We start from the raw sequence: 23,255 nt of genomic DNA on the forward strand, positions 1-23,255 counted from the left end.
CATGTGTCCATGGCAATGACATCCTCATTCATCCCTTCACCCCAACTCTTACTCTCTTATTCCCTATTTCACCTGCACTTATAGCCCTTCTGTTTACATAGGGTCCATAATACAGTTTTAGGTATATATGACATGTTAATAAGCACGCCTGTTGTTTTGGTCAAGAAGGCGAATGCCCACACAGTGAGACCAAAGCAGGGTATTCTCAAGAGAAGAACACAAAGGTGCAATGGCTATGTACATCTATTCACATAAAATAATAGTTATTGAAATGCTTTCATTGTATTTGATGTTGGTATAATTTGTGGAGGGAAAGGGAAAAAACAAATCATTTAAATAAGGATACAGGTGGACCCATTGCAACAATGAGATGTACAAGTCATTGTGTCGAAAAATGAACTTTACAACTTCGGGTGTGGGGTGTGAAGGGGAGAGATGGGAATGGATGGGAAGGGACAAAGGAAGAGGCAACAATGCTTGATAAAAAATGTACTAATTACCTTACCCATGTAATTGTAACCCCTCTGTACAGTATTTTCACAATAAAAATATAAAATAAAATAAGTTATTGAAATGGAAATTTGGGAGAAGTGCCTTCCTTCTATATGTGTCATTGCCAAAAGTCTGGTCATTCCTATGGAGCACATTCCCTACCTGATCACTTACTAAGGGAACCGTGTTCTTAAAAGCCTTCATTCTGCTGATCTACATGCTCACCCACATGTGCATGCAAAATACCTAAAGGGCTTACCAGGAAAACCAACCCAGTCATTAGTGCCAGTAGTCACCTCTGGCCATTTCTAATGTAAGGCAGGACCTAGAGCAAACAGGCACTCTCTGGACACCTTCTGAGAAGCCTAAGCCTCACAGTTCACCATCAGTCCCAATTGCCATACAACATATCTAAACCCTTGTTCTGGCTTCCTTACCATCTCTTCTCCACCCAAGAAAGATTTGCTCACCCTGGCCACCACGGGACTGCTAATTGGGGCCCCAAACCCATCCTAGGATTTTCAGTTCCTCACTCAATAATTTCTTTTTTTGGGGGGGGGGTCCGGTCGTGGGACCTGAACTCTGGGCCTGGGCGCTGTCCCTCAGCTCTTCAGCTCAAGGCTAGTGCTCTACCACTTGAGTCACAGCACCACTTCTGACTTTTTTTCTTTTTGCTTATGTGGTGCTGAGGAATCGAACCCAGGGCCTCAGGCATGGATGGCAAGCGCTCTACCACTGAGCCACCTTCCCAGCCCCTCACTCAATAATTTCTGTTTCCATTTAATGGTCACCATGGTCACCACCGGCTGACAATGTGCTTTTCTGGCCACCTTAAATCCAGTCAGGGGTTCTCCTCACCTATTTTACTCTCTTCATCACCACTTCCTTGTTGCCAGTATTCTTAACATATATTAGCAGAAAGGAATTTAAATTTTCTCAGATTTCTTGCTATCCATTTAGGGAAATGCCAATTCACTTTTGTTCATTTGTAAATTATATTTTTATATGTAAGGAAATGCAAATTTTCAACTCAAAGTCATTATAACAGTGCCTTAGAAATTCTGTCCATTTTTTATGTAGGTTGATAAACTGTTGTGTTTCTACTACAATTTTTTATATGTTAGTATTAGAGTTTCAATTCTGACTCTTATGCTTACTGGGCAGGGGTTCTATCACTGGAGCCATGCCCAAAGCCCTTGAGCCTTTCAATATTATTATTTTTGTTGTTGTTGGTATGGGGCTTGAACTCTGCACCTGAGCACTGTCCCTCAGCTCTTCCAGCATTCTACCACTTGAGCCACAGCGCCACTTCCGGTTTTCTGGTGGTTTATTGGAGATAAGAGTTTCATGGCCTTTCCTGCCCAGGTTGGCTTTGATCCCCAATCCTCAGATCGAAGCTAGGACTACAGGCATGAACCACTGGCACCTTGCTTCAATATTTTTAAAATATGTCCTTACCTTAAAGTACAAGATTCCCTGTTCTAAGTTCCTCTTCTATATGTTCCTTCCATGGCTATGATGACATTGGCAGACAAACTCACCCAGTTTTTGGTGGATAAGAATGGTTCTTGTAAACATTTTTACCCTGGTGGCCTTGAATTACTATCATCCTGTTCTCAAACTTCCACATAGCTAAGATTAGAGGTGTGAGCTACTATGATCACATTATCACCAGGTTATATCTTACTTCTAGGTATCAATTTGTCATCAATACACTATCAACGGTGCTTAAGTGTCTTTGAGAATACTAGATACTATTTTTTAAATTTTTGATTTTACATATTCTAAAATACATAGATAGCAATAAATTTGATTCACAGAACATGATGCTCAATTGTCTAACTGAAACAAAAGATTAGTGCATAATGAACCAGAGAACAATACTATGTTCAAACAGTGTGAATGGAGAAAAAACAAAATCTAAGTATAAAAATGGATTTAATCTTTTATGTCAGACTAAAATACTCATATTAAAGACATAAATCAATTTATGTCTTGATATTTAGTTTTCAACTCCACATTTCAAATCCACATCTCATTATTAATTTTCTTTTCCTTTTAAATTTTTCCTCTGTTACTCTGGGATGAACCCAGATACTGGTGTGTGCTAGGCCAGCACTCTCTGCCTTGAGCACACTGTTAATTCCTTGATTTCTTTTATTGTTATTGCTTTTTGAGATAGGATCTCAAATATGCAAAAGATAGACTCTAATTTATAATACTCGTGCCTCCAATAGCCAAGTAGCTGGGGTTATGGTCATGCCATCTCTGTTGGCATTTGATTATCATTAATGATGACAAAGGTCTTGGTGCTCAGCATTCCATATTTTATGAAGTCTATGCTACACATTTCTAAAACATAATATTTGAAAAATCATGATGATAAGGAATCCACTTATGTGCAGTTACACTATCCCAACATAATAAACTATCATAAAAGCAAGTAGAAGACTGCCAAAGTCTGAATATGAAATATTCTTCTACAGAGAGTATGCTCAGTACTTACTATCTAGATGATTGTTCCATTTCAGGAAGGTTTCAGAACCAGCCTGAGGAAGTTCATTACAGCAGGTGGAGGGTGTTTGGTGTCTATGTGATGTCCCAACTCCTTGCTGGAAGCCACAGACCACTTTCTGTTCCTGGCCATCATCCCGTGAACTAGTCTGCTCTATCATGTCCTCCTCACTCATCCCTTAGAAACTTTGGGTATAAATACACATTTTCTCCCTTGTTTTGTGTATGGAAAGTATTTTGGTCACAACAGTGACAAGTCTGACTGATAGAGAACTCTGCCAAAATGCTGAAAAACAATGAATGCCTGTGTGTCTACTTGCATCATACTGGGTGCCTTTTGAAGTTCTTCCAATATGTTTCATACACATGTGATAGCTTTGATATTTTGTAACTATGCATTCCTTATTTTAGCAAAGGTCCTTCCTGAATAAAGATTTCTGTCTTGATTACCTGAAAACTCACAAAGCTTATAAAGCATAACAATTTGACTACCGTGGTTAATACACTCACAGTGGTATATATGCTTTATAAAAAAAAGTTATTATATTTTATTTTGATGTAAAGGTGCTGTTCAGAGGGGCTACAGTAATATAAGTAAGGTAATGAGTACATTTCTTCTTTTTCTTTTTTGAACTCAGAACCTGGGTGCTGTCCCTGAGCTCTTTCACTGAAAGCTAGTGCTCTTCCACTTGAACCACAACTCCACTTCCGGATTTTTGCTGGTTAATTGGAGATAAGAGTCTCACAGATATTCCTGCTCTGGCTGGCTGCAAACTGTGATCCTCAGATCTCACCCTCCTGGGTAACTAGGATGACAGGTATGAGCCACTGATTTTGATGTTTCTTTTGAGGATAAAATTACATCTCCCACTCTTCCCCAACCTCACAATATCAGAGTTCAATGGTCTGAGCCTGAGCAGTTTCCCAGGATTAGTATATGTTGGAGGTACTGAGATGTCTACAGAATTCAGAAGTCAGCCCTGGAACATGTGCTTCCAGGAGAAATGCTACCCCAGTGTGTGGCATTACATACCTATAATCTCATGTTATTTCCAGCACTTTGAGGACTAAACTCCAGACTAACAGAGCTACACAGACCCTGTCTCAAAAAAAAAAAGCACTGTATAATCTTCATGAGATCTGTAATCAGGACACATTAGTCACATCTCCTGCCTGCAGGTTTTCTTACCTGTAAAGTGAAGCTGTGTATACTTTCTCCAGTGGGCAACAGAACCCTCATGCCCATACCTGTCTGTAGCTCAGACAAACTACCCTGGCATTGATAGGCAGTAGTATTTATGTGCAGGATCACAGGATGCCTTACTTAGAAGGAATAGTTTTCCAGCTCTGCACATGTAGAAATTATGGTGGGCACTGGGTTCTCAGGTCTCCTTTCTTTTTCTAGGAACCTAGTCTCCCTTAATGAAGCAAACATAAAGGGGGAAAGGATGCTGACTGATTTCCCAGAACATTATTATTAGGTATGCAGAAACTGACCTGCATCATTTCATACTTGTCCACACGTAGACAAATTTCCTTTGAGGATCCCCACAGCTTCTTCTTTTTTTAAATTCATGTACATTGTTACAGGTAATGTTTTCAATATGTCACAATAATACAGTGGCAATAACAACAAAAGCAAAAACAACATCTCTTCTTGTAAGATGCTTATTGAAACTTTCGTATTTGTTCTAAGAATTATTTTAATCTTCACTATAGCTATGATTTAGATATTTCATTATCCATACTTTATTGGTGAGCAAATTAAGTCTTTTAGAATTTATTTTCCAAATTTACACAACTCTTTAGAATTTAGTCTAGGTTTCTGGACACAAAGTCTGTGGTAGTAATTTTTATTTATTTATTCCATACCCTCAGTTTACTAAATATGTCCTGAAACATTGTGTGGGAATGTCACTAAAGAATACATCATATCTTGGTAAGAAATGAACGCATTATCCCGCCCATGTAATTGTAACCCCTCTGTACAGTATGTTCACAAATAAAATAAAATAAAATTTAAAAAAAAGAATGCATCATAGTTTTTCCATTTCCTAACAAATGGGGCAATGTCATTCTTTCTGATGGAAGCATTAGAAACATAGGTCCCATGGTTTCCCTTATTTACAATAACTAATATATGTCTGAGACAAGCAGAAAAATTCCAATAAGATGATGTTAGTCAAAATGAACCCCAAGATAAGGACACAAGTTTTTTTTCTTTCTTGCTATTGTTTCTAACATATTTATAAGATGATTGTTTTGTTGCTTTGTATGTCCCTCCACCATGGTATAACCCCTGTTTTCACTGTATTTGATGTTGGTATAATTTGGGGAGGGGAAGGAAAAAAACAAATTGTTTAAATAGGGATACAGGTGGACCCATTGCAACAATGAGGTGTACAAAATGCTATGTTGAAAAATGAACTTTACAACTTTGGCAGGAGTGCGGTGGAGTGTAGTCTTGGAGATGGGAGGGCAGGGATGATAGGAGAAAAACAAAGGAGGAGGCAACAATGCTTGATAAGAAATGTACTCATTACCTTGCTCATGTAATTGTAACCCCTCTGTATGGTATTTTCACAATAAAAACATTAAAAAAGAATATATCATAGTTCTTGCAGCTACTCTTTACAGAATTGCATCTCAGATAACATACTAATGCAACAAATTGTTTAAACTCAGCTTTTCAATAGTACATACTTATTGTGATTTTTTCCTTGTTAATGGAATACTCTTCTCAGTTTACATTTGTGTTAGCAATTCTGAGCTAATCATTAACATTTCTGTCTCAAATATTATGCTCCTACAAATCTCTGAAGCTATTGATACATGGTTGTGAAAAGAATGTATGGAATAACACAAATATAGCAACAAAAATGCAGATACAATCAATACAAGCAGCAAAATACCAACAACCTGAAGGTATACTTGCTGTAATTGTCCCCAGATACTAAATAAGTATCTGAAAAGACTCAAAGGCCACTAACTGACTGGTTCCAAGTTTGAGGCACAGATGTATATTGAAGAATGTACAGTAAGAGAGTAAAAGGATTTTTGTAAGGATCATGATAACTAATTTTAATATCATAATACCTTTCAAATTTGTGACGTTTGTGCCTCTCAAACCACCAAAGTTTCCTATGGTCTACTTAAGGGATCTTGGGGAAAAATAGTTCTTTGACTTTGTATTTTTATGTAATTTTAGATTTATAGAATAATTACAAAAATAGTTCAAAGAGCTATTTGTCTTTTATCAGCATCTCCTAAGGCTGAAAACCCACAGAACCTTGGTATAATTACCAAGAGATATAATGCTTTAAGCTAAACTGCTTTAGTTCATTGGCTTTAGTAGTACTCACCAGCATTTTTTTTTAGTAATAGTCTATTTTCATCACAAAATCTAATCTACCCTACTTAGTTACCCTTTGTTCTTAGCTTACCTAATCTGCAACAATTCCTCTGTCTTTCCTTAACTGTGGTCTCAAGGCTTTCAAATATTGACTATTCAAGTAAAAGCCTGGATCAGTCTTCCTAAGGAAATGTCCCTCATAAACAGGCTGGGGTAGTAATACTAATATCAGATAAAACATATTTCAAATTACAATTAGTAAGAAAAAAACAAAGAAAGACATCTCATATTAATAAAGTGAACTCTCCATTAGGTTTCTGTCTGATGTGGTTCCCTGGTCTTGATTATTTTCCTCTGGTTATATTCCCCCTTTAAGTATTTTTTGTAGTGCTGGCTTCTTGATCATGAATTCCTTTAATTTTTCTTTATTATTAAAAATTTTTGTTTCTCTGTCTAATGTAAATGCTAGTTTCTCTGGATATACCAGTCTGGGTTAGCAGTTGTTAGTTTTCAGGGCTAGGATGGTATTTTTCCAGGCTCTTCTTGCATTGAGGGTTTGTATGGAGAGGTCTGCAATGATTCTAATTTTCTTTGCATTGTAGTATAGCCCCTTCTTTGACTTTACAGCATTTAAAAGCAGCTCTTTGAAATTCAGGTCTAGTGTCTTTACTACAATGTGTCTAAAAGTGTTTCTTCTAGGACCCTGTCGTGTAGTTGTTCTGTAAGCGTCTGTTATGTGAGGTTTTCTCTTTTGAGATTAGGGAAATTTCCTGTAATAATCATTGAATAATTGTTGCATCCCTCTAGTCTGGTAATCCTCTCCTTCATTGATCCCAGTTATACGAAAATCAGATTTGTTGGCATTGTCTGCCAGTTCTTAGACTTCTCTTTGGTAATTTCTGAGTGTGTGTGTGTGTGTGTGTGTGTGTGTGTGTGTGTGTTTGTATGACTTTTTCTCCAGCTCTTCTGTTTTATCTTCAACTTGTGAGATTCTATTTTCCATCTGTTTTTCATTCTGTTAGTATGGGTTCCTTTGTGGTTTGCATTTCGGAAATAGTCTATTTACTATTTCACTATCAATACTCAAAGTGTTAATTTCATCTTTTAACAAGGTATGTACTGTGTCTATACTATTTTTTGTCGTGGGTTTTGAACTCTGGGCCTGGGCACTGTCCCTCAGCTCTTCAGCTCAAGGCTAGCGCTCTACTACTTGAGCCACAGTGCCACTTTCACTTTTCTGGTGGTTTATTGGAGATAAGAGTCTCATGGACTTTCCTGCCTGTGCAGGTTTTGAACTGCGATTCTCAGATCTCAGCCTGCTGAATAGCTAGGATTACAGGCTGAGCCACCAGCGCCTGGCTCTGTGTCTATTCTTGGGATTCCTTTGATATTTCTTCTTTGTACTCTTTAAATTACTGTTGTATCTCTTTTTATTTCTTTAGCCAATTCTGCCATCATCACTTTTAATTGATCTTTTGCCCTCCATTTCTTCTTTGCTTTCACTGGAGTTGTTTCCTAGCTTGCTGCTGGCTTTTGGGTTTATTGTCTTGAATGTTCAGGAATCTTCTAACCTTTCAATGTGGTTTACGCATTTGGGTTCAGGATTTGTGAGGTCTGTGGCCCAAGCTCTGCCTGTTGGTATGCAACAGGTGGAGCCTTTGCTTAGACCAGGCTAGTTCCCAAGGGGTCACCTAACCTTAGGGCCACTGTACAGTACTGTGTTGGCAGCTGCCGGTGTTAGTGGGTGCTCCTCTAGCAGCAGAAGCACACGCGTGTTTTGTGATGCGGGTCAGGTTCCAGTGGCCTAGGCGGCTTAGGATCCTAGTTGAGGTATACTTGCTTGTCAGTTCTGAGCAGGTTGGGGGCACTCCTCCTGCTCCTAGGGCTTCCCTCCAATTCCCTGCTCCACTCAGGCAGGGACAAGCAGCAGAGGCTTCTCAATCACCGCCTAGGGCACACAGGTGGGGCTGCTGGAGCCCTGGCACAGTTACAGGTGGAACTCATTTCACAGGCTTCTAGAGCCTGTGCATGGTTCCCGTGAGGGGGGGAGGGAGGTCCCCCGTGGGGGACTGATTAAGTGTTGTCCAGCGGTGCTGTGGCAGATCCCTGTATCTATGTGCTGTACTTCACTGGTTGCAGGTCAGCACCAGCTCCGTTGCAGTGATTGTGGGCTGAACAGGGTGGTGGTGGGAGCTCTGGATCTGGGTTTTACGGTATTTTGTCGCTGCCTACACTGTCCGGGTCCAGCATTTGGGTTCTATGGTATGCTAGTGGTTCTGAGATCCCAGGCAGCCATGGGCCAGGTCGCTTTTGCAGCTTGGCAGTTAGGAGCCACACTGCAAGGGGTGGGGGAGTGGTCTTCACGCTTTTTCGTCTTTGTACAGGTTCTGAGGTTTTTTTTTCTTTTCTTTTCTTTTTTTTTCAGTTCCTGTATTGGTCTCTTGGGGGAACTGTGTATTGGCACCTGAATTCTCTATTTAGTAGGAGAGAGCTATGGTGTTTTCCTTACTGTTTCATCACTGCCTTGGATCCTCTCAGTGAGTACATTTCTTGCTGAATATTGTTACACACTCCGTCGTTTTTCTCCCACTGTCCCTCTGCCCTCCCACTCCTTCCCCCCTCCCAAAGTTGTTTGTACATGCCTACACAGGTCAATTCTGTTTATTCACATACTATGCATTCCTTGCCTTCCTAGTTACTTTATCCAGATCATTCACTAGTTGACCTCACTGCACATTTTCCCAACTCCAAGGATGGGTCCAAAGTTAATCTTAGAATCTTCTTATGTAGTGATTAGTGCTTCTTCCCATATCAGGCCAAGAATTTGCATTTCCAGACACTGCTAGAGAAACCTGACTTTTGGAATCAGCCTACATCTGCTCTCTGACAAGTTCAAGTAAATTCATGCCTGTGCTGTTTATTTGGATTATACTTCTTGATAAAGTGGGAAATATGCTTTTTCCCAGCCACTGAAGATTAGCGACAGTGGAATTTTTCATTCTGAAATTTCCTAATCCCAAAGACTGTACTATTGTTCTTGATAAGGTGATAAATGTGTGAGAGAACCAGTTTCCAAATGAAACATACTTTATATGATTCCTCTAGAAGAAGACTTCCCACAGAAAACAAAATTCCTGGACTTAGAGTTGTGTGTGTGTATGAATCTAAGCCACGAAGCACAATCTGTCTTTGTTGCCCTATTATACATTAGTAGAGGACTGTTTATGTAGAAAGAGTGGTCAATCCTTTGGATTTGTTATCCTTAAAATATGTTTAAGAAACCCATACATAGCTAGTAACTATGATTGTTTTGTTATTTTGCTGAAATACAATAATTGGGAGGTACTAGTCTTATAAGAATTTATAGATATTTCCTTCATGTAGTCAATTCTGTTTTTGAGTTCTGGATGTGTTTCCACTAACTGCAACCTGACACTAAAGTAGGGAGAGGAAATGGGAGGAAATAATCTAACCTCTTGGCATATGCCACCTCCTAAGTATTCTGCTACAGATATTGATATATCAGGCATATAATTTTGAGCACATGAGGTCCCTACTTATTTGGACATTATGTATAATTAGCACTATACTGGAAAAAGTTAAGACAGAACAAAGTTTTAGGGATAGATGAGCTTTAGTAACAAATATCAACCCAAATGCCAAGAATAATGTAACATTTAGGTGCAAGAACTATGAAGATTCAGCTTCCCATTTCAATGTCTTTGAAATTCAGTGCATTGTCATTTCAACACACTAGAAATATAAAACCTATGAAGCAAGTATTAATTTTTGCATTTTAAATTTTCATGTATCTGACTTGTTATATTAGGCATAACTATTAAATAATTGCTTTGTTCATATGTTTTTTTCTAAGTTGGTACTGGAAACTGTCATCATTGTTAATGAAAGTAACCTTTTACTTTATTAATCATTATTATTTTCTCTAAAGAAGGGTATAACTTTTCTCTAAAGTTAGACTTGGATGTCAATCTTCCTACCTCTCTTCACTGAGTAACAGATATTGCAGAGGTAGATTCTTATGGTCAGCTTTTCAACAGTGTTTTGACTCAGTCTGGAAAAAATATGCTATAATTTCTACATTAAAAATGATTTACTGCTGGGCACCAGTGGCTCATGCCTGTAATCCTAGCTACTCAGGAGGCTGATATCTGAGGATCTCGGTTGAAAGCCAGCCCAGACAGGAAAGGCCATGAGACCCTTATCTCTAAGAAACCATGAGAAAACCAGAAGTGGTACTGCAGCTCAAGTGGTAGAGTACTTGCCTTGAGCTGAAGAGCTGAAGGACAATGTCCAGATGCAGAGTTCAAGCCCTATGACTGACCAAAAAAAAAAAGATTTACTGAGTTGGAGATTTAGCTCAATGGAAGATCCTGGTGAGTCAAGGCCCTGAGTTAGGTTCTTGAAAGGATCCTTCATGTCCATCCCAAGGAACCATTCAGAGGCAAGCAGGCACAGGAGAAAGATTATTATAAGGTTTATTAGAGGAGCCATATTTTCCTGAAGAGGGAGCACATGACATCCGTCTCTATCCAGGTAGCAGGAAGTGAGGTAGGTGAGTTCTCAGGAGGGTCTGGTCAGAGATAGGGAGTAGCCAGCTGTAGGGCAGGAACTCCAGGAAAGAGAGAAGCTCAGGTATGGGTGGAGCAGAGGACCAAAGGTGGGCATAATACTCAGTCCTCAGCTCTGGGAGGGAAATAAAAGATTTACTTACTTTCATCTTTTAAAAAATGCAATCTGAAAAAAAAATTAAGTGTCTCATGAAACATAAAAAAAATGCAATCTGTACTGGGCACTGATGGCTCACAACTGTAATCTTAGTTAAGATCTGAGGATCATGTTTCAAATTCAGCCCCAGGTAGGAGTATCCCTGACCCTCTTATCTACAATTTACTACCAAAAAGCCACACATAGAGCTGTGGCTTGGGCTGGGAAGGTGGCTCAGTGATAGAGTGCTCGCCTTGCATGCATTAGGCCCTGGGTTCGATTCCTCAGCACTACATAAGCAGAAAAAGCCAGAAGTGGATGCTGTGGCTCAAGTGGTAGAGTGCTAGCCTTGAGCTGAAGAGCTGAGGGATAGCGCCCAGGCCCAGAGTTCAGGCCCATGACCAAACAAAAAACAAAAAACACAGAGGAGCTGCAGCTTAAGTGGTAGAGCACTGGCCTTGAGCACAAAAGCTCAGGGAGAGTGCACAGGCACTGAGTTCAAGACCCAGGAGTGGCACCAAAATAAAAATAGTCTTAATTTCAACAAGAAAACAACATCAACCATTTAGTACTTATTTTTAGTTATTTTTGTTACAAAGTCATTTAAATGATGTTAGAATTTCAACAGTTGACAAGAACACAAAATTGTATGTGTTTTCATCATGCCTTTGAAACACTACATGATTGTTACATGTTTCAACTGGATAAACACACCACACACATCCAAGCAGAGAGGAGTTTAATGCCAGCAAGACTAGCAGGCTATCTCCATCAGGACAGAAAGCAGTAGCTGTCATTAAGCGAGGGAAGTAGTTATAGGGAGGGAACCTGCATGGGAGCTGCATAGACATCAGGAAATCATCGGGAAATTTATGGTATGGGGGTTGATGCTTATGGTCAGGCCAGGTCTGGAGGGCCTTGAGATGCAGACAGACAGGCAGAACAAACAGCCAGGCCCCAGAAAGTCAGCCACCAGCCAGCAATGATCATTTCAATATGTAAGCAATGTAAGTTGTTAGTTATTCCATATCATTTGTTTATTATTAAGTCTTGGATAGTCAAAATGCCTTTTACATTGATAGGCAATCACACAAGTTAGTGACCAGATTTCTAGAATTCAGTAGACACATGTAGTTAGTGCATGTATCATAGCAAACTGGCAACTCCAGTAGAAGTAAAAAAAAAAAAAAAAAGAAGCAGCAAGTACATATAAAATGCTTTATAATCTGAAGGATATAAATAAGATGTATTCAGAGCATTTAATAACAGAACAAGGGACAATAAGGGAATTGTTATGGCTTAGACCTTAAATATCCCAAACGCTCAATTATAAAGGCTTGGTACTGAAGTAAGGAGGCTGAGACTAAGTAATATCTTACAGCTTTCCTGGTGCCTCTGGGAATTATTCACCCAGTGTTGAAAAGCCTACAGGTGAGAGAGGCTATTCATTGAATGTAGATACTTAGCTCAAGGTCAGCTAGGAGGGCTCTGCTTCAGAGAAATGCAGATGCCATAGCCTTAGGAAAGCTTTGCATATGGAGAACGCTCTGATTCTGCCTTAATTAACTCCCTAAATGGCTTGAATCACCAGCCTCTGAATAGCCTCTAAGTATACCCTATATGGAAGGTTGAGGCCTCTCTTCCCTAGATGGAAAAGTTCTGGTGATACATGAGTATGTCCATTTAAGGTCTGGCATCTTGTCTTCATGGTGGGAGAAGGTGAAGCCCCCTCTCCCTCTCAGATGATGAGCATAATGGAATCTCTGGAGACAGGGGAGGGCACTTGACTGATAGGTTACTAACCCTCAGTCCAGTTCCTGGGACTGGGAGTTTTCCTGTGACTGTGCCACCTGAGCTGGCCCTATTTAGGTCTGGACCAGCTCAGGGATGATTATGCTATGTCCTGTGTCTCCATGTTCCTGTCCTGTCTCCTGACTCCTGGCTGTTTTCATCACCATGGATCCCATTTCAGCTCACCATTGGAGCTGAATTGTTTTTTTTTGGTATTGTTTTTGTTCTTTCCTCTCTAGTCTGTTTCTTGTGTTAAGAATATTTGCCCTATTTGTTAGGAAATGGAAAGACTTGGAAAAAAATTATATTAAGTGAAGTAAGCCAGGCCCAAAGAAACATAGGTCCATGGTTTCCCTTGTTTGCAATGACTAGTACATGTCTAGGACAAGCAGAGAAAGTCAAAGGCTATGTACATATGACCATATAAGATGGTGTTAAGCGAAATGTACCCCAAGACAGGGACACAAGTGTTTTTTTTCTTGCTATTGTTTATAATGTACTTATAATGCACTATGGGATTCTTTTGCTTCTTTTGTATGTTCTTCCCCCATGGTATAACCCGTTTTCACTGTATTTGATTCCGGTGATCTGCATCTTGTATATACATTTTTGTAATTTGGGGAGGGGAAGGGATATAGTGGAATGCTTAAGTGGGGATGCAGGTTGACCCATTGTGATGATGAGATATACAGGGCACTATGTTGAAAACGAACTTTACAGTGTCCGAGTAAGGGGAGGAGTTGGGGAGGGAAGCATGGATGGTAGGGGAGAAACAAAGGAGGAGGTAACAATGCTCAATAGGAAATGTACTCATTACCCAACTCATGTAACTATAACCCCTCTGTATTTTTTTACAATTATATATATAATTTGCGGGCTTCAGGCCTCTGTAACAATTGGCTGCCTGCAGACTGCTAGTGTTCCCATAGACTCCATGATTTGACCTCCCAAAACGTGTCTTCTCTGATTTCTCACCTTACAACAGTATATAAAGTATAGTGATGTTGGGAAGTGGTGGCAACTTTGAGGTTGAGTCCTACTTGGAGGAACTAGGTCACTGGAGGCATGCCTTTGAAAGGGCTATTCAAACTCTAGCTCCTCTCCTTTTTTCTCCTTCCTGGGGACCATTAAGTGCACAGTTCTGTTCTGTCATGAGCTCTGCCTCACTACAGGATCAAACATGATGGAATCAAGCAACAAGTGACTGAAAACCCTCACAGTGGGAACTAAGTAATTCCTCCTTGTAAGTTAATTGTCTTGGGTATTTTTGCACTATGACAGAAAGTTGGCTAACAGAGGAAACAAGAGAAAACCCTTCTGAGAAAGAATTATCTAAACTATGCCCTGAGTGTTGAATTATTCAACAGTATGGAGGCCAATTCTATTTAAAAGAACATGAAATGGGGTAAAAGTCTTGTGCGTAGGAAGTGAAATCACTGTCAAAAGGGGTCCAAGAAAGGAGGAACACATAAAGCATGGGAACATTTATACTCTGATAGACTTGAATTAGGGACCTTACCTTCTCACTCTTTAACACCTAGAGTGGTACCTAATAAGAGATCCTTGGTTAATGTGTATGAAATAAAGTCTTAATCCCAGTGCTCTTGACCTAGAAAAGGATGCAGCAGCATTCAGTTTTAGATATCCATAGGTAGATGGGCATAGCTTTCCTCTTTTAATAGCAGGTTAGCTTTTATAATCAACTTAACAGTAAAGCTCAGAGTGTAGTATACCTTAGAGTGAAATTAATGACTTGAATTGCCACCACTCTATCAAAACATCCAGGAAAAGTTTTCAATTGTCCTGACTAGTGTCAATTATACAGAAGTAAGCCTGTCAATGTTGGCAAGGAAAAGGTATAACATGAATGGGTCAGCCCATATCACTTACTCAGTACAATGGTCAGTAAGAAGAAGGCAGATGTAGAGTAGTAGACAAGAGACTCAAAGGATTTTTGAAAGCCCTTTATTATCTTTTATATATCCCAGACATACATCCAATCTTCCTAATACTAGTTTCAGAGAACAGCAGTGTTTTACATATGGTAAAGGGCTTCAGGAAAGAATACTGACTACACACCATTGTTCAATGAACCCTTCACACTGTGAAAATCACTTATATGATGTGCTCCACTTCATATCAGTACGTTGTGCTGCCCAGAGCATTGACCTTATTTCTGACTTTACTTCAGCCAGCTTCTCTTCGTCCAAACTGTTGCGCAAATGCCACTGTTCATAGCAATGTACAGGAACGGGATAAATCACATACTTTAGCTCTGTCAAGGGTGTTAGGTTCTGCAAAAGGCTCCTGAGAACAGGCATGGTAATGGGATTACAGGCCAAGCTTAAGACTCGGAGGTGGGAACAGTGTCTTAGGGATGGTATAAAATCAGAGAGAATTAAATCTGTAATAAGGCAATTATTCATCTCTAGCTGCTGCAGGGTACCAGATAAATTGTCCAGAAGAATCCGTAATGGTAGAGAATCTTCCCAAGAGATCTGGTTTTTACTGAGATTCAATAGCTTTAAGTGCCGGGCCTTAAGGCTTTCAGAGAAGTAAATAAAGTCTTTGTTAGTCAGGTCACAAAAATTCAGATGCAAGTAAGCCAATTGCGGTGACAGAACTCTGTAGAGACAAAAGGAAAATTATTTTTAAAGCATGAGTAACTGATCCAGACAAGGAGTCTTAAATCACTTGGTAATACATTGAAATGACAGTTAACAATGTGGGCTCTAATATCAGTAATAGAGTTGCCACCATAAAAAGTTATTTTCCACAAACAAAGTTGCTTCAACATCTTCTAAATGTAAACTATCAATTAGTTTACAGGATAGTAAAGATTAAATGAAAAAAATTAATACTTACACCATAGTACATTGTGGGGGTCTAATTCACTTATTTTATAGAGAGAAGTCAGGGAAGGAACGCTACAGAAGATTCTCTTTGAATAATCCTTACATAACAATTTCTCCATTTGACTCTAAGCCTTTGGGAAAACCCATGAATGAAAGGCTCTGACAGTATTAACTACTATGGTCATATCATGACTATGTGCATCAGTGCTATAAGAATGAAACTTTCTCCAACTGCAAATGTCCCTTTCCTCTGTCTTTTTTACCAATATGTTTTTAAGTCTGTTATGCTATCTATATATGGTTGACTGAAAGAATGAGTATAATGCATATTGCTAATCTTGCCTTTCTTCTCACTATGAGAAAGGCATTCCCTAGAATGGCCAGTTACAGATTCCCTAGCAGTGTCCAAACTGAGAGAAAGTAAATATATGTTACAAGGAACTAGGGAATGTGCAAGAATGGTTTCCTTCCTGAATTAGCTGACAGCTCACATCATCCAGAATACCACTCCAAGCCCTTACCTGAGTAGTTTATGTAGCTGGTTTCTGAGGGGGAAGCAAGATAGGCAGAGCTCCTGAAGATCATTTAGCTGGCTAAGATGGGCCAGAAACATTTTGAAGTTTTTCCTTTTATAAGATCTAAATATGATTTTAGATAAATTAAGGCTTCTCAAGTTGACCATCTGAGGGAAAATCATGCAGACTTCACTCAGATAAGTCTGATCCACTTCCAAGTGCTCAATACACCTCATATCCAACAACTTCAGGGTATTTTTGTTGTCATGTGACTTAGAAATCTGTAAATCTCTACAACAGAGGTGCAGAGACCCCAAGCTCTGCTCAATTTTGCCATGAAGAATAGAATGAAAATGTCTTGCACTCCTGCTACCATCAAGATAAAGGTCTACTAATAATTCCATGGATTGTCTGGATACTTGAGGCTCTGAAGTTGAAAGACCATTATTGGCTTCTTGTATTTTCATAATAGAGTTCTGAGAGTAAGTACAAGCATGATTACAGAAAGGGAATTTTTTCAAAAAGCTGAAACATGTGGTCTTACAGTCTGCATTCTGCCTTAAATCTAGAATCCTCAGTTTGGGAACCCTGTAGGAAAAGGAGATGAAAGATATGAGAGGTAGTGTGTGTTAATGGAAACCAGCAGAATCAGTAATGAGAAGCAGAGACAAATACCTATATTCTTGGGGTTTACTCCAAATACCAGGTGGCAACAAATCTTTCCCACAAAAATCACACAGCCTCTGTTAGTTGCTTTACATTCTATTCTCATTTTGTCTTTCCCAGTGTTAGTGTTCATGTTCCTATTCTATGTAATAATATCTATCATCTATATACATCAGTTGTATCTTCAATCACCAGTAGTTTATATCATATTTGTAAGAGATTAATGTTCTTAAGGTGATCACAAATGTTGCACCCATAGTATCACAAAGACCTTCATCTATCAATCAACTATGGAGACTTGCAAGTACTCTCCTGAACAAGATCTCAACATAATACTCTACGGATTTATCGTGTCTATATTATATGAAGTCTTACCAAGAAGAAGAGTTGTGAACAGGAAGAAACTGAAGACCATCAAGCATAGCTTCCAAGATTTCATAATATGACTCCGGCTTCTCCAAGGCTCCGACATGGAGACAAGGAAAGGGCCAAGTACTTACTATTGCCTTCACTATATTCTTATGCCCACCAGAGAAAGCAACATTGAACAATGGAATAAAAAGTTCTCGTGGTATCTCTTCAACTGCACGTAATGCTACAGACTCATTTTTCACCACAGTCTGCATAGCAAGATCAAGTAGTGTGTCTGGCTCCTGTGGCTCCATCTTAATACACCTGTATCAGAGTGAGAAATATTTAGAAATCTGGAAAGACAGCCACATAAAAACATTAGCTAAATAAATACATGGTAAACTGTACAGCTATCTCTAGAGAACTATTGCTATAAGAATTAGAAATTATCTCATAACTGTGTGGGAACTGAAGAAAATACTTAGCTGTAAAACTGGTAAAAATATCTGTATATCGTCTGTTTGATAAGGATCTAGAATTCAGAACATAAAAGCAACATACAATATAAAGGGAAAATTCATTTAATGGAAGTTGCAAATGACAATAAACACTGCTGGAATGAAGACACAGAAATGATTAACAACTAGATAAAAAATATGCTAAGCAACACAAGTCATTAAGGAAATACAAATTAAAACTAGCCTATGATACCATCTTGTACCAAATGAACAGTCATTTTCCAAAATGAGAGTAGGGCCAGACATCGTGGCTCATGCTTGTGATTCAAACTGTTTAGGAGGAACAGAGGAGGTTGAAGGTTCAAGGCCAGTTAAAGAATAAGCCAGAAGTGATGGTTCAAACTTATAATCTCACCTATGAAGGAGGCAGAGGTAGGAGATTATCTGTCAATCTGGGGCAATATATATATGAGCTGATCTGAAAAATAATGCAAGCAAGAAAGTTTGGATTGTGGTTGAGTGCTTGTGTAAAAAATACAAGGCCTTGATTTCAAGTCTTTAGTGTGAAAATAAATAAATAAAAGTGAGAGCAAATAACTAAAGTTGTTGCGTGTATAGAGAAAGAAGAGCCACATACATTGCTGATGGCAAATCAAAATCATAGAGCTAATGTTAAAAGTTTGGTGGTTTCTTAAAAAGTTAAACATAGTTACCCATTGTCACACCTATCCCACCTCTATATATACCCAAGATAAATGAAAAAAATGCAGTCATACTAGCATTTTAATTGCTGTTTATGATACATAAGTGTTTAATGAGCAAAAAAACTGTGTTCTAACCACATTTTACAAAAACAGCTGGGCACTAAAGGTCCATGCCTGTAATCCTAGCTACTCAGGAGGCTGAGATCTGAGGATCATGGTTGAAAGCCAGCTCAGGCAAGAAAAAGTCCATAAGGCTCATCTTAGTCACCAAAAGTATGCAATGGGTTTTTTTAAAATAGATTATCATTCAAGAAAAGCTAATTGGGCCTGGCGCTGGTGGCTCACGCCTGTAATCCTAGCTACTGAGGAGGCTGAGATCTGAGGATCGCAGTTCAAAGCCAGCCCGGGCAGGAGAAACCGTGAGACTCCTATCTCCAATAAACTATCAGAAAACTGGAAGTGGCACTGTAGCTCAAGTGGTAGAGCGCTCGCCTTGAGCTGAAGAGCTGAGGGACAGCGCCCAGGCCCAGAGTTCAAGCCCTTCGACCGACCAAAAAAAAAAAAAAAAGCTAATTGGACCTTGTTTGCCAAGAACTGTGATTCTTTCATGTGCAGCAAAGATCAAAGCTCCTTGTAAGAAAGGGATTGCTTTTCAGAAAGGAAGGAATGTTTTCACCAATTAGTACAAAAGGATACTGAATTCTATTGCGGAATTTACAGTACATGCCATTTCATAAAGACTGCACACAACTCTGTGAGGATGTGCAGTCAGCTTTGTTGAGAGGTTCAGTTGTAGACATTCGAAATACTTACAATCAATGCTACTCCAATTTGATATCTTCTTCCCTGACAAGTTCACATGAAAAAGATATCAATAATCCTTAAGCTAAATTAAACTACAATACAATTTCAAAAATACCTGACAATGTTTACTCAGTTAGACAGCTAGATAATAACATTCATATTATATATATGTATCCATATATACACATATATCTGTATATATGGATGGCTGTGAAATGAGTAGAAAAATATGAGGAGGGACTTAGGATACTGGACTTTGAAGTATGTAAGAAAGCAATTTAAAATCTTGTACATGCTCATCTGTGCAATATAAGTATAGGAAAGATTAGGCCGCAAGATGAAAAGACTATCCCTATAGGTAAACAATAGGAAAGGGGAAAGAAATGGAAACATAGGAAAAAGATTGAAAGAATGAGAAAGGAGTGACATTTCTTTGAATGCATGTTTATGTACAACTTTGATTCTGTTTTGAATATCTAAACTGACAATTTAAGATGCTTTCTGTATCTGCAGGTCCTGCACCTATGGACTGAACCCACTGCCTATGGAAATACTATGCCAAAATTGTGTATTTAACTTTTATTTGTCATTGTTTCCTAAACAATGCAGAGTAAGAACTAATTATATAGCACTAACACTGTATCACTTACTAGAAAAAGATCTAGATATCAGGCATGGTGGCTCACAGTTGTAATCCCACCTATGGGAAGCAGGGATTGGGAAGACTGTGGCTGTGGGTCAGTCATTTGCAAAATATTTGAGACTCTATCTCAATAAACTGGTAGTACAGTGTGTCATCCTGACTACATGTGAGGCAGAGATAGGATCATTGTGGTCTAGAGATGGCCTAGTGATAAACACAAGACACTGTCTAAAAAAACTAAATATAACAGGGCTGGGGGCCTGGGCTGAAGTAGTGTAACATCTGTCTAATTAGTGAAAGGCCCGAGTTAAAATTGGAGTACTATAGCAAGAAAAGAAAATCTACAGATGATTTAAAATACCTAATTTTGACCAAGTGTGGTAAAGATAATGATAAACTTAAAAATCAATATGCTTTCTAAACCAAAACTTTTAAATTTTTAAGCACTCACTGCACCGTTCAATGAATATGGAGAAGCACTGTCAGGTGCACATAATCTTCAGTTTTGTTTAGATTGTTATGTGAACTTTGAATCTTGGCATGCCTAAATTTGTTCTAATATATTTCCCCAAAGCCAAACTGTTGCCTCCAAAGTAAGATAAAAAGTTATGGCAATCCCTGAATAAATTATGCTCTTAGCTTATATAACAAAGTAAAAACTTCAAATTTGTTGAAATCCAGCATGTATTCAGTAGAACGTATGTAGGATTTGAGGGAAAGCACAAGAATCTACAGTATAGTATTGAAATCTATGCATCCCAAACATTTATAGTTTTCCTCAATTGCGGTATCTTTCAAACTAATATGGGTACCGGGTATCTACATTATAGGAGAATCTGTGAACTTGATGTGAAAATAATTTACCATTTAATGTAAGGAACTTGAGCACACCAAGATTTTGAATGCAAATTTACAATAGGGGGTCCTTAAACTAGTTCTTTGAGGAGGATATTGGAGAGGGGAAGGGCTCAAAGTCGAAGAAGAATGATAATAAATCAAGATAACTATATACAAGGAAATAATTTTAGTTTGATTAGGAAATATTCCACCAGGCAACTCTGGAAAATAATACTTTAACCATATTTTCTAAGGTTAAAGTAAAATAGTTGATAAAAAAGTTAACTATTTCTAATCGTGTTATTGGTCAGAAGTTTGGAAACTAATTTGTGTATAGAGCTTCTAGGATTGAACAAATGTGTAAATATATATGAAGAACTGATACCAAGATATTGTCATCCTCCAAGTAAGCAATAAGAACTCCTTCTAGCAATAATTTTAAGCTGGGCATAAAGGCCAGAGGTATAGTGCTTTCCTAGCATGCACAAGGCCCTGGATTTGATCCCCAGAGCCCCAGGAAACAAAGAATAAAACTTTCTTGACTGACAAAGTTATAGGTTAAAAAATCTGTAGGAGAAAATCAGCAAATGATAAATTTGAACATCTTACTGGAACAGAAACTAAGTTTGCATAAAAAAGATTAGGTTGTATAGAAATATGACAAAACTTACATAACAATCAGAGGAAAAAGCTAGAAAAATAAGAATGAAAGAATAATAATTCTTACAATGCTTGATAAGAAATGTACTCATTATCTTGCCCATGTAATTGTAACCATTCTGTACAGTATCTTCACAATTAAAATTAAGAAAGAAAGAAAGAAAGAATAATAATTCTTTACATTACTCATGATCTCACTTTGTATAAACAGATTGGATAAATCAATATTCTGGTAGAAAAGATGACTACCTCACAAGCAACAAAGCTTAATGAAACAAGCAGCAATTCCAGATGTGTAAAGAAGGGAAGCTTCTAAAGAAAATACAGTCAGCCAAAGTACTCACAACTGACCTTCAACTAGTGGGGTCCACAGACTGCATACACTACCACCTTGCCACATTTGTTTCTATTGTGATATTTCATTGTCTTTCCTTTGAGATATAATGCAGATTATCCCATCAAGGGAAAACTGATTACTAAAAAGTCAGCTCAACAATATTGGAAAATAGAAGTGACAATTACAACCCAGGGACCCAAGAGATGCTAAAATGAAAGACACAATATGATTTTGATCAAAGCTCCGAACTCCTCAATAATGAAAGGGTCAAAATGCCAAAGAATTAAAAAACAACTTATTAAAACAATCAGTGACAAAAAGACAACTCAAGTTAACTGATGAACCAAGAAGTCCATGCAAGTTCTAGGTGAGAAATTCAGCAAAGATTCTGTGATTTTGAAAAAAAGAACAATTATTAGAAATAAAAACTCAATAAATCAAATGAAAGGCATAGTGGAAACAATCAACAATAGACTAGAGTAAGCAAAAGAAAAAACACCAAGGACTGAAGAACATAAAAGGAAATATTTGCTCACAACAAAAAGAAAAAAATGAATGTGTATAACAAGAAATTTAAAATCTCTGGGATATGATCAAGAAATGAAGCATAAAAAATCATGGTGTAGAGAAAGAATCTGATACACAAACAAAAGGAATAGAAAATATATTCAAGGATATTATAACAGAAAAGTTCCAAAATGTAAAGTTATGAAAATCCAAATGCAGGATGTATATATAAATCCAAAAAGATAACCAGGAGAGAAACTCTCCCCATCACATTATAATCAAAATATTAAGTCTACAGCATAAATATCTTTCTACTGAAAGCTGTAAAGAATAAAAGTGCTGATTAACTTACAAAAGTAAATCTATATTACATGGAACCTCAGAAGAAATAGAAGCCAGGAAAGAGTAGGATACATCTCAAAGTCTAAAGATAAATAAATGCCAATCAAGGTTACTATATCAGCAAAGTTACCAATTTAAATTGATACAGGACTATTTTCAAGATAAACACAAACTAAAACAGTCCATGACCAACACAGCAGCAATGCGAAAGAAAAAAAAATCCTAAACACCAATAAGTTTTTGTCACAAAAATGAGAGGTCAGAAAACAATAAATTTTGAGAGGAATAGACATAATAGATAAAAAGAGGGAAAATCAAGCATAACAAATTCAGTAACCCATTAAACCTGTATGAGGAATAAGGGAGAAAGGACAAACAGTACTCTAATTTTAGGCAAAAAGAGAAGAATCAGATCAATAAATACTTCTCTTTAATAGCCCTAAATATAAATGGTCTTATCTCTTGAATTTAAAATAAATACATATGATGGGATTATAAAACAAGACCAGCCTTGTGCTGGTAGTTTATATCTTTAATCCAAGCTATTCAAGAAGTTTGGTATCTAGAGGATAGTAGTTCAAATTCAGTAGTTCAGTAGTTCAGGCAGTAAAATCCATGAGACTCCCTGTCTAAAATAAACAGCAAAAACTACTAGGGCTCCCATGGTCAATCACTAGTTTAACAAGTTAAGGTGTGCAAGCA

At 38.1% G+C, this 23,255-nt stretch overlaps 1 protein-coding gene across 1 annotated transcript in view; it reads right to left on the reverse strand.

Annotated features, from left to right (window-relative positions):
• The window catches only part of LOC106001488, a 68,461-nt gene that overhangs the window by 38,978 nt on the left and 6,228 nt on the right, over positions 1-23,255 (reverse strand). The window contains exons 3-6 of the mRNA XM_013036581.1: positions 17,743-17,793; positions 17,411-17,585; positions 16,789-16,832; positions 15,044-15,499 (exon numbers count right to left, since the gene is read on the reverse strand). Coding sequence (XP_012892035.1) covers positions 15,044-15,499; positions 16,789-16,832; positions 17,411-17,585; positions 17,743-17,793 — 726 coding nt within the window. The remainder of the gene's footprint in view (positions 1-15,043; positions 15,500-16,788; positions 16,833-17,410; positions 17,586-17,742; positions 17,794-23,255) is intronic.

This window comes from Dipodomys ordii, unplaced genomic scaffold, assembly GCF_000151885.1.
Source record: "Dipodomys ordii isolate 6190 unplaced genomic scaffold, Dord_2.0 Scaffold303, whole genome shotgun sequence".
NCBI lineage: Eukaryota > Metazoa > Chordata > Mammalia > Rodentia > Heteromyidae > Dipodomys > Dipodomys ordii.